The sequence below is a fragment of the Lactuca virosa genome, chromosome 7 (assembly GCF_052849685.1).
Source record: "Lactuca virosa cultivar CGN04683 chromosome 7, Lactuca_virosa_CGN04683_v6, whole genome shotgun sequence".
Lineage (NCBI taxonomy): Eukaryota > Viridiplantae > Streptophyta > Magnoliopsida > Asterales > Asteraceae > Lactuca > Lactuca virosa.
Window position 1 is genome coordinate 45639829 of NC_136432.1, and position 20086 is coordinate 45659914.

The following is a 20086-nucleotide window of genomic DNA, read 5'->3' on the forward strand; positions in this document are numbered from 1 at the left end:
GAGGGCCCTACACATGGACAAAAATGAAAAATTGAGAGTAAGAGTAAAGTGTAAAGGGGTGGTTCCAGATTCCACTGATGGTGGGCCCTCCACTGTAAGTAAAGTCACATCGAAGGGCAAAACTGTAATTTCACAAAAAGATTCTTGTCCTTTTGCAATTCAAATATCTAGATCTACGGAAGAAGAACAATGGTTGGTGAAGACAGTTATTGATGAGCATTTATGCTTACAAAGTAGAAATGTGAAGGCATGTACATCTAGATATCTGGCAAACACTATTCTCCAAAAAGTGGATTCCAACCCTCGCATCCCAGTAATAGCCTTACAGGAGGAGCTTCAAATGGATTTGGAATTAAGCGTATCAAGAATGAAGGTGTTCAGGGCTAAATCAATTGCAAAGGAACAACTGTATGGTGACTATGAAAGGCAATATAATTTGCTGAGAGATTAATGTATGGAGTTACAAACCAATAACCCAGGTACAACAGTGAAGCTAGAAGTGTGTAATGAACCAAATCTTGATGTTCAAACTTGTATTTTCAAGAGGATATACATTTGTCTTGGAGCACTTAAGTTGGGGTTTAAATCTGGAAAAAGGGAATTGTTGGGATTGGATGGATGTTTCTTGAAAGGACCACACCCTGGACAAATTCTAACAGCTGTGGGTCTTGATTCCAACAATGGAATATATCCACTTGCTTATGCAGTTGTGGAAGCTGAGACAACAAGTTCATGGACATGGTTCTTGGAATGCCTTGGTGATGATTTGGATTTGGATGCATCATGCAACTTTACTTTTGTATCTGACAGACAAAAGGTATGAATACATATAACATAAGTCTCTTTTAAAGCTTGTAACAATACTAACTATAAATTACATTATATGTAGGGAATAATACATGCAATAGCAAAAGTGTTTCCAAATGCAGAGGATAGATGGTGTTTGAGACATATACATGAAAACATGAAGCTGCAATGGAGGGGAGAAGAGTTTAGAGATCACTTGTGGAGGTGTGCTACAAATACAACCATTAGGCACTTTGAAATGGCAATGAATGAGTTCAAAGATTTCAGTGCAGAGGCTCATAAATGGCTAAGTAAGATTCCTCCAGTTCATTGGGCTAGGTCTCATTTCACAGGTAGAGCACATTCAGATTGTCTGTTAAACAATTTGTGTGAAGTATTCAACTCTAAGCTAGAGCATGGCAGGGACAAGCCTATAATTACTTGTTTAGAGTACATAAGAGTGTACTTGATGAAGAGACATTGCATTGTACAAAAAGAAATTGATAAATGCAGAAGTCTATTAACCCCTACTGCAACTACTATACTTGACACAATCAAAACAGCTGCAAGCAAATATAGGGCACTCTTCTATGGTTTTGGAAAATATCAAGTGACTGGTATGATGTTTGATCAGTATGTGGTCAACTTGAAAGAGGGTACATGTAGTTGTAGGTATTGGGAGATAACTGGGATAGTCTGCAGGCATGGAGTTTGTGCAATATGGGAACATATTCAAAATGGTGAAAAAGCCCAACAACCTGATTATTGGGTGCATCCTTGTTATAATCTAGAAACATGGAGGGCAATGTACTCTAACAAAATAGATCCAATCAATGGCAGGAGCATGTGGCCAAAATCTAGATGTCCAACCACTCATATACCCCCTACACATCACACACAAGTAAGTTGAATGTTAGTTAACATAGTTTCTTATTCATCCAGTTTTATGATTTCCTTAATATTTTTGTAGGTTGGAAGGCCCAAGAAAAAGAGGAGGAGGGCTATAGATGAGCCTACTAACCAGTCAACAAACCTATCTAGGAAATTCTTGACTATTACTTGTTCCAAGTGTCATAACAAAGGACATAACTCTAGAACATGTAAGGGGCAAGGGGGGTCAAGTCAGAGAGCAGTGGGTGGTTCAAGTCAAGGTGGTGTGGGTCGATCAAGTAAAGATGCAGTTGGTGGAACAAGTCAAGGTTCAATGGGTGGATCAAGTGAAGATGTAATGGTGGGTTAAGAGCAAAGAAGATGGACAAGGGAAAAAAAGCCTCAAGTAGGACCTAAGTGAAGTTGGATACACATGAAAGAATGACTAATCAAGTTATTTGGCTACCTTTTGTTTAAGATTATAAACTTGTATTGATGCTTTTTTTAAAACATGTTTAATCTAGATAATTACATCTTTTTGCAACTATCTAAATTAATGATGTAATTAAGTTGATACTAGCCATATGTCATGCTACATTTTTGGTTGTAATGATCTTACTTATCATGTTTTGATCTTGTGTGTTTCTCATTCCATTCCATTGTTTGATAAATGACCAAAACTCATTCCATTCCATTGTTTGATAATGACCAAAACTCATTCCATTCCATTGTTTGATAAATGACTAAAACTCATTCCATTCCATTGTTTGATAAATGACCAAAACTCATTCCATTCCATTGTTTACTTATAGTGTTTTGATCTTGTATTTTTCTCATTCCATTCCAAAGTTTGATAAATGGACACAACTCTTTCCATTCCATTCCAATATTCCTAATCAATGACAAAAAAAACAATGCTTTATAATTATCATAAGACAAAATACCATTAAACTGATTAACCAAAACCATACATTACATTAAGATTCTAATACATGACATCCCATCCCAAAATCAACTGGTAATATCCCATTCCAGTTCTATACACCATCCGACATTACATATCCAAAATACACTGACCAAATACATCCCCAAATCCAAGTACTACTTAGTGCATACATATATAAACGAAAAAAAGAACCAAGACAGAATAAGCATCCACTTGAGCTTCACAACATCTGCACGAGCTTGACTCAACATCATTTGAACATTGTTCAGTCTCCTTAGCAAGCCAGGAATCACCTCCATGGCTCTATGGCACATCGGATCATCCACCCACCCAAGAAATAGACAGCTTCGACCGTCTCGAGCACAAGACCAGAATCGCCTTCCTGGGTTGAGGTCCGTCCAAGATGTGACTTTCACAGCAACACTTCCACACGTACAAATCACCATTCTTGCAAGAGAGGAGAGCTTCGATTTTTCAGAGATGGTAGCTTGATTTTTCTGAACGTTAGTTAGGGCTTATTAAAGGGGGTGGAGAAGCTAATGTGAAAATACCAAAATACCCCCATATTTTTTGAACTTAATGACCCCAAACGGCTACAAACTGACGGTGTGATGAAAAAGGACCTCCAAGGCAGCTTTTACAAACCACAAGGGCCAAATGCATCAAAAAATAGACAGGGACTAAGTTTGTTACTTTTGACAAACCACATGGGCCATTTTTGTAATTTTGTCTTAAATATATAATTTTTTTTATTTTTTTATTTACTTATTATTTTTATTTATTTTTTAATAATTTTGAAGTTTTTCAAAAGACTGTAAAACATTATATCTTTATATTGATATGCTTTTGGTTTACCAAAATAATAAGAAAAAGTTACAACGTTATTGTCCAATGAAATCATCCACAGTACATTAGAATGATGCATTGATAGTCTATACTATTTGGAACCCCGACCTTTCTTTTTTTCACAAAATGATCCTAATTAGTATAACTATAAACTTTTTTTTTTACGTGGAACACAACATCATCCTTTACCTCATTTTACCATTATTTATTTTATATGGACATTTTTACTACATTAACACAATATCATGAATAAATTACACGAATGGTTCCTATGGTTTGTGATAATTTTTACGTTTGGTCCCTAATTTATTTTTTTAACTCGAAAGGTTCATACTATTTGTTTTTGTTGCGCGTTTGGTCTATGTCTTACCTAAAAAGATTATTTTGCCATTGATTTTTTAAATTTATTTAAATAAACACACCTCAACCTCACTTCCACCTCACCTTACCTTACGTTACTTACCCCATCTTATTTAAATAAATTAAAAAAATCAAGCGTAAAATAGTTTATTATGTAAGACAGGGACCAAGCGTGCAACAAAAACAAACTGTAAGGACCTTCCGAGTTAAAACAATAAGTTAGGAACCAAATGTGCATATTACCCCAAACCATAGGGACCATTCGTGTAATTTACTCCAATATCATCTTTTACCTCATTTTACCATTATTTATTTTAGACAAAATTTCATAATTGGTCCTATGGTTTGTAAAATATCTCATTTTGAGGACTTTCAAGGAAAACGTCACGCCACTGGTCTTTGTGGTTTTCAAAATTACATGAAAGGTCCTTATGCCATTAAATTTAACTTTTAAGATGTTATATTTTAATAAAAAGACTATTTTACTCTTGTACCAAATTTGCAATATACTACAAACATCAATGACCATTTGTATAATTTTGTAAATTTGAAATTATATATATATATATATATATATATATATATATATATATATATATAAATTATAAATATAAATTTTGTATATATATAGATTATAATTATAAGTTTTATATTTTTATGTGTGTGTATATATATATATATATATATATATATATATATATATATATATATATATATATATATATATATATATAATTTCAACAATTTGATAAGAACAATTATCTTTTTGACATTTTGTTTTCTATTTTTATTTTATAATTTTAGTTATTTATGGTTTTTTAATTTTTTATTTATTTTGATTCATGAAAATAAACTTAAATTCAATAAACCATTAATGTGAATTATGAACATTGGTTTGACATGTGGAATTAAAGAACACACAATGAATATGGTGATTTCGGTGTTTAAGAAATACATTCGATTATGTATGGTGTTACAAAAAGGGATCTAAATCTAAATCTACATAAATAACACACACTTACACACTCAATTTTACATCTCCCAAGCACACCTCTACAAGTGGTATGAACCCACCTTATATAGAGGTGTTTACATGTCTCTCTCTCACTCTCTATTTCATGTCAAAAGGCTAATGCACCACATGCAAGTGGGTCTACAAAAGTCAACCCATTTACAAAGTCATACATGGATAACTTTGTACCCAACATTCTCCCCCTCAAAGTTAGGAATGAATGACCTACTTCAAATCTTCCAAAATCGAGCAACTACGCGATCCGAGCCTCAAGCGTGACATATGTTGAGATGAACTTCAAATCTTCAATTCTTCCATGATTCTTCAATTTAGGTTCTAGGATGTGAGACCATACGAACCGAGCATCAACGAATGATCACGAGCTTCTCAAACTCTAAATAATCACCCTAAAGTTGAGCATAAAAACACACCCCAAAATCTTCAATAAATCCAAACCCATCATTATCCGAATTTCCAATCGAGTCATTTCATAAGCTTCAAATAATCGAGGTCACTTCGGTCTTCAAGTCCGCGTAATATGAAAAATTCAACTTTCGAATTTCCATATAAATTTCTCCCCCTTTTTATAATCGAAATTTGATTATAAAACTATCAAGAAAAGAGAACGTGCTCTATTCAGAATTTTTCGTGTCAAAACTCCTCCTTAACATGTGGCATAAACTTTGTGCTTCACTCCGGAAAATCCGAAAAATCTTCAATTTTTAGCTTCGTTCACGGACCGCCTTTGACAAAATTTCTCAAAATTGGGTAGAAATTGTCAATTTTAAAATTCTGCAGTGACCCGGTGCACCCAAAATAGCCAAAAATGCGAAACTCTCCCCCTTTTTCGAAACTGGGTAGAAAGCGTCAATTCACATAAACTACAGGGGCCTTAAATGTATTTTCTTCAATTTCTCAGCAAAATCAGTCCATTTTCGAAATTGGGCAAAAACTATCAAACTTTCGAAACTTCAATTTTTCATAATTGTGAATTGAAACGTTAATGTTTTATTATTATTATTATTATTATTATTATGTAGTTACGATTCGTGTTCTTTTACTTGGATGCTCTATAGTTAATATCGTTAGCAACTTTATTTTTGTATTTATCATTATAATTATTTCACCATTTGTTTTCTATTTTTTTATATTTTTTTTTAATTATTATTCTTCTATTGTTTTTATTTATTTTGATTCAAGTAATGAAAAATAGAAAAACAAAAAACTAAAACTAAAACTCTAAAATTGTAATATATTAATATATTTTATATTTTTCATCTTTTTTTTTGTTTTTTCATATATTTTTTTAATTTTATTTTTATTTTTTCGTATTATTTTTTTTATTTTTTTCCTATTTTTATTTTTTTCGTTGTTTCATTTTATTTTTTTATCAATTTAATAAGTTTTTTTTGACATTTTCCAAAATGTGTAAAATGTATAAATTTATTAGAATATATTACAATTTTGGTATTTGAGTTTTTTTGTTATTTGTTTTTCTATTTTTCATTAGTTGAATGAAAATAAATAAAAACAACAGAAGAATAATAAATAACCAAAACTATAAAAAAATAGAAAACAAAAGGCGAAATAATGATAATGATGAATGCAAACATAAAGTTGCTAACTAAGTTAACAATGGAGCATCTAAGTAAAAAAACATGATCCGTAACGGCATAAAATTAGAAAAAAAAGAACATTAATGCTTCAATTCACAAATAAAAAAAAAATTAAAGAAAAAACGGTTTCGATGGTTTATCGAATTTAAGTTTATTATTTGAATCAAAATAAATAAAAACATTAAAAAAAAACCATAAATAACTAAAATAATAAAATAAAAATACAAAACAAAATTTCAACAAGATTAAAAAAAAATGTATCAAAATTTTGAAATTATATAAATACATATATATTAAATTTAAATTTATAATATATATATATATATATATATATATATATATATATATATATATATATATATATATATATTTCAAATTTACAAAATTACACAAATGGTTCTTGAGGTTTGTAGCAGATTGAAAATTTAATACAAGGGTAAAATAGTCTTTTTTTATTAAAATCTAGCAGCTAAAAAGTTATATTTAACGACGAGAGGAACTTTCATGTAATTTTGCAAACCACAGGGATCAGTGGCGTGACGTTTTCCTTGAAAGTTCTCAAAATGAGATATTTTGCAAACCACAGGGACCAATTATGATATTTTGTCTTTATTTTACATAGACATTTTTACTACATTAACACAAATGGAGATACATCCAACTCTTTGAAGCTTTGACTAATAAGACATTGTTTAAAGATATAAGAATAAATGGTAACAATGTCCCCATATATAATGGCTCACTTGGTAAATGCATTGACTCCTCATAAAAGAGGTCTCAAGTAATTATGAAATATGGCTTCAATGGGTGACCATGGGAAGAGTTGTGACAATAAGCAACGAATATAATGTATCTTTTTCACAAAATGTTCATAATTAGTGCAACTATAAACTTTTTCCTATGTGGAAGCACAACATCATCTTTTACCTCATTTTACCACTATTTATTTTACATAGACATTTTTACTACATTAACACAAATGAAGATACCTCAAACTCTTTCAAACTTTCACTGATAAGACATTGTTTAAAGATATAGGAATAAATGGTAGCAATGTCCCTATCATATAATGGCTTACCTGGTAAAGACAATCACTCCTTCAGAAGAGAGGTCTCAAGTTCTAATTATGAAATATGGCTCCAATAAAAGGTGACCATGAGAAGAGTTGTGACACGTTTCGATATCTTAACATATCACCATAGATGAGCTCCCTCCCCTAATATTCCTGCAAATCAGGGAAGCCACAATAAGCGACTGTCCGAGCCACTTATTTTCAATGTCCATCTCTCTCTCTCTCTCTCTCTCTCTCTCTCTCTCTCCATATTCCCTCAAATGGGGGAAGTCGCAGTAAGCGACTAGATCGTCTATTTATAATGTACACATGTATATATATATATATATATATATATATATATATATATATTTGTATGCATGGAATTGTATGTGGTGCAGAAGAGATTGGTCAAGTGTAATACACATAAGAGGAGGGGCATATAGTGTAAAGTTTGGTTATCTTGTGGATTGTGGTTCATTTATCTCAAAGTATAAGAAATATGCAGGTCGTCTTGACCCAGTTAATCACTTGGGATATTGACCCAATATATAAATAACATAAAGACAGTGGGACTACCATAATATGTATGTAAGGTTGTAGTAGTATTTTTCTCTCTTTATATCTTGTAAATTCTCGTCTTTTTTTAATCAGTTCAGGGTTCATGGTTTCTAATATGTTCTTGAGTTTGTAATAGATGCTAATGTTCATTTGTGTTTTATTTCCAGTGAAGTTTATCTTGTAATTGTATTTACTAATAAAATTTAAAGGTATTTTTTTTATGTTTTAATATGGATCAAATCATTCAGAAAACTTATCAAAATTACATAACTTGGATGCAAAACACAATTATCCTAACACATTTAAATTATCAAGCTTTGGGGAGAATTGTAAATCATTTCAATATGAGATAACCCATTTTAAATAATTAATAAGAAAAACCATTGTTAAAAGAACATCTCCCTAATACTAAGTGTTAAACATGTTAGAAATCGGGGTTAACAGCTTGGAATCCACTGGAAATCGTGAATTACTATAAAATTGAAGTATTTTAATGGTACAAATCAAACATTCAATTGTATAAAATTTAGTGGTTTTCAGAACAGAGAATGTGAGAAAAACATGATCTTGTGTATGTACCAGAAAATGATCAAAACGGGATATAACTCCATTTTTCTGAAAACTGCCAAAACTACCATATTATGGCAGCTCGACCCCGGCCACGGGCTTTGCCCCTTGGACACCTCCAGAGGGTTCCACCCCTTGGACCCTACTCTCATAGACGCTGCGCTCGGACCCCCGTCAGTTTAGGGGACTTTCCCCTATATAGCAGTGTACTTTCATCCAAGACAAACTTAAACAAATGTGCACTCCGCACCACCCCTAACTTGTTTATTATTTATCAATGTAACATTGATCAAAAAATTAATCCAAGTACACTTAAATAATAATAGTGATAGAAATCACCAACAAAACATGCTTAAAAAAGTCAAGACCTTGTTATATTTATGAGATGTATATGTTTTCATTCCACAACACTATTCTATTGTGAAGTATAAACACATGTAATGGAAATACAGTTGTTTTCAAAAATAGATTTCATCTGATTATTTATAAATTTTGTCCCTTTATTATACCTAACAATTTTAACACTCACATTTGAATGATTGTTCAAAAACAAGAAACCAATAAAAGCCTTTATCATTTGATTTCATTAAATAAACCCAAGAATCCCTTGTAAAATTAACCATAATAATCAGAAACAAAAAACTAAAAGCCATCAATAGTAGTAACTTTATAAGGGCCCCATACATCTAGATGAAGAAGTTCATTTATAGTAACTTTCTTATGTTGACTCAATAGAAAATGTTTACGAGTTTGTTTGGCCTGTGACACACAACGGTTGTTCACTTCCAAAAATAAGCATATGTTTAAGGACATTTAATGCTTTGTTAGAAGGATGATCTATTCTACTATGCCAAGTTCACATGGAAACAAAGAATTGATCATTAGAGGCATAAGAAAATGTCTTACATGCAACATATGAATTATCAGTATAATAAAGACCACAAACCTTTTTACCAGTCCTTACGGTCTCCCTGGGCTTTGAATACTGAACAACACAATTGTTTTTATAGAAAATAACCTTACATTTATTATCCTTACGTAACTTATGGATAGGAAGAAGGTTCACATTGAACTCATGGACAACAAAGACATAATTTTTTTTACATAATTTGAAAAACATATTTCTGATTGGACTCTTCAAGTGAAACGTTAGAGAAATTAGCCTTGACATTAAGAAGACATCTATGTGAAGAATGTAAAATAGTCATCAATACCATTAAGCAACCACATTAACTTTATTAGCTTAAGGTGATCATTATAGTGAGTTGAGGCTTCACAAACACATTCCAAAAGGTTAGTGAGACCATCAAACTCTTTCGAGAATGCATAAAGTATGAGTTCACATATTTACACGGATAAGGTTTGAAAACTCAAACCTTGAGTTAATCTAACGTCAATGATTACTTATAATAAAAGATACAGTCAAGTCTTAATAAACCAGTTAAGCCTTTAAGTAAATAACTCAACAAAGTGCTCAAGATAACTAATATAAAGTATGAATAGTGAAAAGTAAATAAGAACAAGAAGAATATTAGAGAGAAATGATTGACTGTATAATTCTTTATTTGATAGAAGTGAAGTTGTTATCAAGTTGCAAGAATATTTACAAAGGCTGACACTCCTATTATAGACAAGAAGTTACTAACGACAACTTCTAGATAAAGTGCGCATGGACTGAAGATCAACAGCCTGACACAGTCGTTGATGTTGATCTTGTCGGTTGCACGATAAAAAATTAAAAACAGTAAACAACAAACAAGTCCTTTCACTTCTGTCATAACACATTGACTAAGATCTGAAACAATATCATCTAAGAAATCTATGCATCTTGGAAAATACTCTCCATCTCGGAGTATACACCACTTCGTAAAGATACATCAGATCGGATTGATTAAGGGGCACTTTTCATGTACTAACAATCTCCCTCTAAGTAGCCTGATCAATCATTAGCACTCTTACTTTGATTCTTCTGCATCCAACTTCGGACTTCAATGTACCATTTGAGTTGATCAACAAACTCAATATTGATTTCTTTTGAAGCATTGGGCTTGTCCGTTTTGGAGATGAATCTCTGAAGAATTATGGTAGGAACCAGATTCTTGTCTCTAACTTTGAAAAACTCATTCTTGCTCAAACTTTTCTTCAAGTAAACAAATCCGAGCTCAGGATCTCTAATATGACCTTCATCAAGGAGATCAATTCCATCAAGATTAGTGGATCCAGGAGAGATAATTTTGTCAGTTCTGAATAGATGAGCGAACTACACATTAGATCTTTCAAACTCAGTGGCATAGTCTTCCAAGTAGTTGAGAGTTTAGTTGTATGCTCATATGCTGAATTCAGAGGTTTGACGGTCTTTCAGACGAGCTGCAATGACAAGAATGTCATTTGGGTTTATCGAAGGGAAATCAACATCCGAGATCTTGATTTTATCTTAAGTGTTGCGATAGATGTAGTAGTAGTAGATAATGCAGTCGAGATCAAATTTTCCGAGGATCTTCATTCCAAAACTACAGAACTTGGTGATTATGTACTTGGACCAAGCTTTATCTAGAGGAAGTGTGTTGGTAGAATAGAATGTGTTTAGTCTTTCTCTCTCAGTTCGGACGAAAGTTTCTTTGTCGTCAGAGGGGTGAAGAGGAGCAAACTTGACATAAAACTTGCCATGAGGAGAGATGGGAAGATCTAATTTCTCAAAGTTGTTGGTTGGACGAGCATAGATTTTGAAAGGGACAAAATGATCATCATAGTTCATTCCTTTAGGATAGTAGGGAGAGATACCTGAGAAGGGATTCAGATTATCCTCCAGAGCTTAAATTCTAAGGCTCTCTTCCATTACTCTGTCAATTTCATCTAGAGACCAACCATCTTCTTTCTCAACGACTTCTATAACACTTGAATCTTGGTAAGTTTCTCTTTTGCTCTTGCATTATTTAATTTTTCAAATTTGGTCCTTGAGTTGTACACGGGGCGTACCACAAGGTACGCTTAGCGTACAAGCTACAAAGCAAGTACACGGGGTGTACCAAGTGGTACACTTAGCGTACTCATGCGAGGGTTTGATCGTGGATCCGGAGGTGTACGCTGGGCGTAAAGAAGTGTACGTGGGGCGTACGTAAGGATTTTGAAAACCCTAATTTCCGGAGTTGGCCACTATATAATCATCCTTATTAGGGGTATTCGTTTGGATGGATCGGTTCGATCCGATCCAATCAAGTGAATCCAACTTTATTTCGGTTTTCAAAACATTGATCCAAATAGTCCAAACAAATTTCAAATCCAATCCGATCCAATCCAATTACAATTCGGTTGGATCGGTTTTTATAATTCGGTTTCCAAAAATCGGAACATTTTAAAACGCCATATAATTATAATATTACCAAATTTTACAGAAGAAGCAAAAAAAAAAATTATTGTGATTTAAAATTTATAAACAATCACTAAGAAGGTATATCATAGATAAAAAACTTTTGAGAGAAAATACATATATAAATTTTGTATTAGGTGAAACCCTTTGAACCTATCAAAAAAAATATATTACAAAATTAATAAATAACTATAGATATATTAAAATAAATGAATAATAAATTGTTATTCGGTTTTTTTGGACTATTCGGTTCATATTTTATAAACCAAAACCAATCCAAAATCCAAAAAAATATTTCGGTTTTGTTGAAAACCAATCCAAAAATCCAAATATCCGAACCAAATAGTCGAATCCAAATTGTCCAATTGGACAATTTGGTTTTATCCAAATATTGAACAACCCTAATCCTTATAGACTTGAAACCCTCATTTATTCAACCTCCTTTTCCTCCCAACCCTATACTCGAAACCCTAACTCCATAGTTGAACGTTCTTGAGCTTGGAAGGTATTTTGAGTGCATTTTGGTGTGTTTTGTCCCATTTTCAAGAAAGAGAAGGTTGGAGCAAGGTGGTGGTTCAAGAAGAAGTTTGTAGATCTAGATTATTTGCTCCATTTCTAGCTTGTGCAAGGTATAAAGTCTTGAACTTGATCTTTAGAAGCTTAGATCTCCTTGTTTTAGGTTTTGGATCCTTTTTGGTCCCATAAATGAGATCTTGTGGTTCATATCATTTATGAAGCTTAGAGTTGCTACTCTTGGTGTTCTTTTGGTCTTATGGTTATAAAGTTGCCATCTTTGAAGCTTAGAACCATCCATGCATGAGTTATGGCCATTATATTGGAAGTAGAATGTTATAAATCAAAGTTGGGAACTTTTGGGGCATGAAAAGTCACCAAGTCAGTGACTTATGGTTCTAGACATCCTTTGGGACTCATATCTGTGTTTTGGACCCTTAGACTTATGCATTAAGAGTTTAATGGAAGAAATGGCTTAAGGGAGGAGTACGATGGGCGTACATGCCAGTACGCGCAACGTACAGTCAATGCAGCGAGTACGCTTAACGTACAACTGAGTACGCCCTACGTACTCAGTCAGTTGGGGCTTCACATCTTTGGGCCTCAGTTTGGGCCATTTATTTGGACTTTGTACTTTGGGCCTTTTGGGCCATCTGAAATCAAGCTTTTGGGTTAAGGAAAATTTAGTGGGCTTTAAGGTAAGGCCTATATGGGGATTGGGCCCAATTTAGAAAATTGGGCCATAAGTGGGCCTTTGTGGATCTATTGGTTTTGGGCCTTATTGGTTTATGGATTTGGGCCTTATTTTTGGATCAAGCTAGGCCAGGGGTAAAATGGTCATTTTACCACTATGGATTATTGATTGTAGTTTGGAACCCAAGTGTTGATTGGGTGTTATTTTGTACTGATAGCTTCAGGAGTCGTCAGGGTAGTAGGTAGGGATTTGTTTTAGTGAGATTTAACATTTGAGGTGAGTTTCCTCACTGGGTTTAGCGGGTCTAAGGCACCAATTCTGGCCCTTATTGATTATTGTTAGGAAGTAAAGCGGATAACTAGCAAAACCAAAAGCACACAAGACACAATATTTACATGGTTCGGTCAAGGTGACCTACGTCCACGGGCAGGAGGGGAGTATTATTTATTTCAGAGCTCTCAACATAGAGGCTACAAGTACAATTACATAGAGATTCGCCTATCACTCTAGAATTCAAGATACAAAATGACATAGCATGCATCCCTATTTATACTTGAGGGATCAGACCTAAAACCCTGATGGGCCAAGCCCATTGGCCCATAGGCCCATGAAGGGTGTTAACCGATTACAATCCGCCATGCAACATCTTCTGGAACATTCTTGAGCATTATCATCTTCAAGGCATACTTGGATCAACATGGCACAACAAAGGAATCAATATGTCGCATCATGTACCAAGAGTCCAAGATGGTCCATGATGGCGTAATAGCTTCTTCATGGCGCAACAACAATCCTAGTTGGCGCAAAATGGATCTAATGGCGCAAGAGCATCAAGTATGGCGCACAACATCAATCTTGGAGCAACAACATCACCATGAGAAACAGGCATATGCATGGATCAACAAGGCCATGTATGGCTCAATAGGAAAACAAGATGGCGCAAGAGGAGAAGAAGATGGCACAAGAGCATCCCTTTTGACCCATATCTTCATCATGTGGCGCAAAAAGGACCCCTTGTTGCTCCATATACCTTGTAAGTGCTCCAAACCTCTTCCAAGTGCTCCAAACTCCTTCCACATGCTCTAAACCCCCTTGTACACGATCCGTTCCTTTGGCACTTGATCAATTCTTTCTGATGATCCATTAATCTCTTAGAAGATTCGTTCCTTTTTCACATGCTCCATGAACCCCAAGTGCTCCATTGAGGTCCAAGTGCTCGAAATGCTTCATGAACATGATCCAAATGCTCCAAATGCTCGAGTCACATTTAACAATCTCCAACTTGACTTGAGCATCCTCTAAACTCCACCTCGAACATGAACTTCCTCTCCCTTCCTGCCATTTGTCTCGAAGGGACCTATCTCCTACGAACATCAACCAAGTCCAAGCAAATCTTTAACTTCTACGTAGGCAACGACTTTGTCAACATAGCTGCTGGGTTGACCTTGGTATCAATCTTCAATATTGAAAACTTGTCTCCTTCCAGAATAACCCGAATGAAATTCAGCCTAACATCATTGTGCTTCGTCTTCTCGTGATACACATGATTCTTTGCAAGACTCAAAGCACTTTGACTGTCACAATACAAGACAGGTTTCTCCACCTTCAGACCAAGACTCTGAATAAGCCCTTGCAACCATAGCTCCTCCTTTATTCCTTCCTTCATGGACATGTACTCGGATTCAGTTGTAGATAAAGCAACGGTGTCTTGTAACGTTGACTTCCAACTGATGGCACATCCAAATAAAGTGAATATGTAGCACGTCCGCAACCTGCGCTTCAACAACTCACCACCATAATAAGAGTCAGCATATCCCACCAAGTCAATGTTCGTATTTGCTCTATACACCAGGCAAACATCCTTCGTTCCCTTCAAGTATCGGAAGATTCACTTTACAGCTTCCCAATGAGTCTTCCCTGGATTACTCATAAACCTGCTACCCACACTAACTGCATGAGCCAAATCAGGTATGGTCCAAACCATAGCATACATGAGACTTCCAACAACACTAGAGTATGGAACCCTGCTCATGTACTTCCTTTCTTCATTAGTAGTGGGTATAGTGCTTGGACCAAGTTTAAAGTGAGCCGCCAAAGGAGTTCCAACTGGCTTGGACTGATCACAGTTGAAGGATTGCAGAACTTTCTCAATGTACTTCTGTTGAGAAATACACAACCTCCCTGCTTTTCTATCCCTTTGTATCTCCATCCCCATTATCTTATTTGCTGCTCCCAAATCCTTCATCTCAAACTCATTCTTCAGGGTCGCCTTCATGTCATTTATTCCAGCCATGTCTTTGGCTGTGATGAGCATATCATCAACATACAACAACATATATATGTAGGAATCTAGTGACAATTCCTTTGAGTAAACACAATTGTCAAACTGGTTCCGAGTGTAGCCATTCGAGATCATGAATGAATCAAATCTCTTGTACCATTGTCGTGGAGACTACATCAAACCATACAAGGATTTCTTCAGCAAACATACATGGTCCTTCTTAGCATCAAGGAACCCTTCTGGTTGGGACATATAAATCTTCTCTTCTAAATTTCCATGAAGAAATGAAATTTTCACATCAAGCTGTTCAAGATTCAAATCAAATGCACTCACCATGGCCAAAAGAACTCGAATTGTCTTGTGCTTCACAACCGGTGAGAACACCTCGTGATAATCAATTCCTTCTTTCTGAGAGAACCCTTTTGCAACCAACCTTGCCTTGAACCTAGCAGGTTCAACTCCTCGTATCCCTTCCTTCTTCTTAAAGATCCACTTGCATCCCACTGGCTTTGCTCCCTTTGGTAATGGAACAAGATCCCATGTTTCATTCTTTACTAAAGATTGCATTTTTTCATTCATGGCCATCAACCAGTCATTTGCTTCTTTACTCACCACATCCTCTTCATACGATTGAGGCTCCTCGGTGTCAATGTCTTCTCCAGTTGCTAAAGAAAAAGAAATGGAGTCAAGTTCACCTGAATTCATACATCCCACATATCTGTCAGGTTGTCGAATAACCCTCTTCGATCTTCTCATTGCTAGGGATGAGCATATGGACCGGGGAACCAGCCGGAACCAGAACCGGAACCGGAACCGGCACCAGAACCGGAACCCGATGGAACCGGTCGGGCCGGGACCGGGACGTTATTTTTATGGATTTTTAGAACCGGGAACCGGTAGGAACCGGAACCGATATAACCGGAACCGGTAGAACCGACAAAAACCGGTAGAACCGGCAAAAACCGGAACCGTATGATGCTATTTTTCGAGGACCGGTTCCAACATTTGAAGACACGACAAGAACCGGTAGGAACCGGGAACCGGTAGAACCGCCGGGCCGGTTCGGTTCTTGATTTTGGCCGAAGCCGGTTCCCGGGTCGGGTCCGGTTCGGACCGATTCCAGCCGGTTCGGTCCTTTTGCTCATCCCTACTCATTGCTATAGATTCAGACCCATTATCTTTCCCGACATCAGCACCACTGGACGAAGATCCCATGTGTTGCTCTTGGGTTTCATCTTGTCCAGACTATTCACTGCCGCCTTGCTCTTTGTCACTTATCACAGATCTGTCTGGAGTTTGAGATGCAAACTCCACCTTCTGGCTAGCACCTTGATCTTTGTTCTCTGATTGACTTGTTTCACCTCCTCCCTGGTTACCCATGGAAGATTCATCAAAGGTCACATCTCTGCTCATGATAAATTTAGGAGTTCTTCCTTCTTCTGTACACCACAGTCGATAACCTTTTACTCTTGTCGCATATCCTAGAAATATGCACTTCATTGCCCTTGGCTCAAGTTTACCATCATTCACATGAGCATATGCGGATGCGGGGCATCCAAATATACGTAAACCAGAATAGTCAGAGGTTTTCTTGGACCATACCTCTTGAGGAGTCTTCAAGTCTATTGCAGTTGATGGTGATCTGTTCACCAGATAGCATGCAGTGTTAACTGCTTCCGCCCAGAATTGCCTGGATAAGTTAGCAAATATCCGGATGCACCTTGCACGCTGCATGAATGTTTGGTTCATATGTTCTGCCACTCCATTTTGCTGTGGTGTGTGTCGTACAGTGCGGTGCCTCACTATACCTTCTGCCTTGCAGAAATTATCAAACGGAGCATTGCAGAACTCCAACCCATTGTCAGTCCTCAGAGTCTTGACCTGATTTCCAGTCCTTTTCTCAACCATGGTCTTCCACTCCTTGAACTTCCCAAACACCTCATCCTTCGTCTTCAAAAAAGTACAACCAAACCTTCCTTGAATAGTCATCAATGAACGTCACTAAGTATGAGCATCCTCCTTGAGACTTCACTGGTGCAGAACCCCACATATCTGAGTGAACATACTCCAGCATTGCCTTGCTTGTGTGTCGACCGATACCGAACTTCACTTTGCAACGTTTTCCCTTGACGCAAGCTTCACAAAACTTTATCTTTCCAGTAGCCTCTCCACCAAGCAGGTCTTTTTTACTTCGAACTGACATGCCCTTCTCACTCATGTGCTCCAACCTACGATGCCACAACTCTGTCTTGTCATCACCTTCATTCAAGGATTGGGAGATAGCACCCGTTCCCATAACTATACTGCCTTCTAGGATATAGATCCCTCCATGATTCATATTCCCTTTAATTATAACCAGAGAGCCTTTGGTCACTTTGACCCAGTCACCTTCACCAGCGTACCTCATCCCATTCTTAGCCAATGTGCCAAGAGAAATTAGATTCTTCCGAAGTTCTAGAACGTACCAGCAATCTAACTTCCTGACCATGCCATCATGCATCTTCATCTGCACCATGCCACTACCTTTGATACCGCTCACCTAATCATCACCCATCTTGACTGTGCCATCCCACTCTTTGAAGGAGTCGATCCAGTCATGATTATACGTCAGGTGATAGGATGCTCCAGAATCCAAGACCCACGCATTAGCAGAACTTGATGTACACACAGTCAGTACATCACCATCGTCCCCTTCATCTGAACTTTCCTGAACCACAACAGCAGTGTTATTGCTGCTTGATTCACTCTTGGACTTCCCATTCTTCAGTTGTGGTCAATTTCGCTTGAAGTGCCCCTTCTCCTTACAGTTATAACATTTCATGTTTGATGAACCTTTAGACTTTGATTTTGAACGTGATCTCCCTATGTTTCCCCCTTTCCTCTCTTCTGTCATCCCTCTCCCTGCAAACAAACTGGAACTGGACACCTTCTCTCCACCAGAAACTTTTCTTTTTAGTTCCTTGGACATCAGAGAGTCCTTCACATCATTCAAAGTGATCGTTGTCCTACCATAAAGCATGGTATCAACGAAATTCTCATATGAGTTAGGAAGCGAACATAAGAGAATGATCACCTGATCTTCATCTTCAATCTTCACATCAACACCTTGTAGATCCAAGATGATACGATTGAAGTTATCGAGATGATCTTTCACTTGGGTACTTTTAGACATTCTGAGAGTGTACAACCTTTTCTTCTGATACAACCTGTTCCTCAGTGAGTTGTTCTGGTACTTGTCACAAAGTTTATCGCAGAGCCCAGAAGTAGTTGTTTGATCCACAACCTCCCTCAGTACTTCATCTGTCAAGCTCAATAGAATGGCACTATGTGCATTCATCAGAATATCCACCTTCTTATCAGCTGCCATGTCCTTTGGCAGTTTTGCCTCTCCTTCCAATGCCGCCGCACATCCTTGTTAAACCAGAAGAGCCCTCATCTTCACCTTCCACAAAGTGAAGTCATTTGAGCCATTGAACTTCTCAAAATCAAACTTGTGAGTAGACATCTTCAATCATAGGAATACACACCGCAGCTCTGATACCACTTGTTAGGAAGTAAAGCGGATAACTAGCAAAACCAAAAGCACACAAGACATAATATTTACGTGGTTCGGTCAAGGTGACCTACGTCCATAAGCAGGAGGGGAGTATTCTTTATTTCATAGTTCTCAACACAGAGGTTACAAGTACATTTACACAAAGATTCGCCTATCACTCTAGAATTTAAGATACAAAAATGACATAACATGCATCCCTATTTATACTTGAGGGATTGTTAGGTGCATTTTGTGCACCTTTTTGCACACCTTTTAGTCCCATTTCATGCATCTATTTAGCAAAATTGTTCTTCCTTTTCTTGCATTTCATTATATTCATGTTAGTCTCTAGAACAACCTTATTTGCACACTTTCATGTCTTTTTAGGTAAATCGGAGCTTGGAACGCGCTTTGGGAGGTACCGGGAAGCATTGGTGAAGATTTCGGGATGATCGGGCGAAGAACGAAAAAGTTGGAAAAATCAAGTTTGGAGTCGGAGTCAGAAGGATACACAGGCCGTGTTGGATTTACACTGCAAAATCAACACGGGTCGTGTTGACCAAAAGGAAAGCTGTTGACCAAGCTGAACACGGGCCGTGTCATTTTTTCCTTATGCTGAACACGGGCCGTGTTCGACCAAAAAAAAACTAACTTTTGGTAGTTTTCCTATTTTTCATATTACGGAAATTGGGTCATTTTGGGGACACAGATAACATATCAGAGCACATTTTGAGAGGGGATTTCGAAGGTTTTTTCAAGGATTTGATCATTTATCATTTGGAAACATTATTTCTCTTATTTGTAAGTTGTAATTGCACATTATTTCCATCTTTTATTTTTGTGATCTTGTTCTATCCATGTGTGGCTTAGAAACCCTAGTTTCTAGTTCTTGTTCAAAACATGTTGATTGCTTGACTTGAAGCATATGATTTGATGTTTGATTTGTGATTCTATTCTAGTGATTATGTTCTTGTTTAAACTAGAATCCTTAAATTTGATTTGTGTTTGATTGGCCACTTTCATGAATTGAATTTTTGTGTAGTTAATTAACTTTTTGGGCACCTAATCGTTCTATAAAGTT

The 20086-nt window shown here is 36.2% G+C and overlaps 1 protein-coding gene and 1 pseudogene across 1 annotated transcript; one reads left to right on the forward strand and one right to left on the reverse strand.

The window, feature by feature from the left end:
• Positions 1–454: 454 nt before the first annotated feature.
• LOC145126594 (uncharacterized) lies at positions 455–2026 on the forward strand. Its single transcript, XM_079061928.1, has 3 exons — positions 455–817; positions 890–1687; positions 1757–2026. Exons 1-3 carry the CDS (start codon positions 455–457, stop codon positions 2024–2026), a joined length of 1431 nt encoding a protein of 476 aa, XP_078918054.1.
• A 15383-nt stretch (positions 2027–17409) lies between these two features.
• On the reverse strand, positions 17410–17985 carry LOC145126596 (putative mitochondrial protein AtMg00300 pseudogene; annotated as a pseudogene).
• Between the last annotated feature and the right edge of the window lie 2101 nt (positions 17986–20086).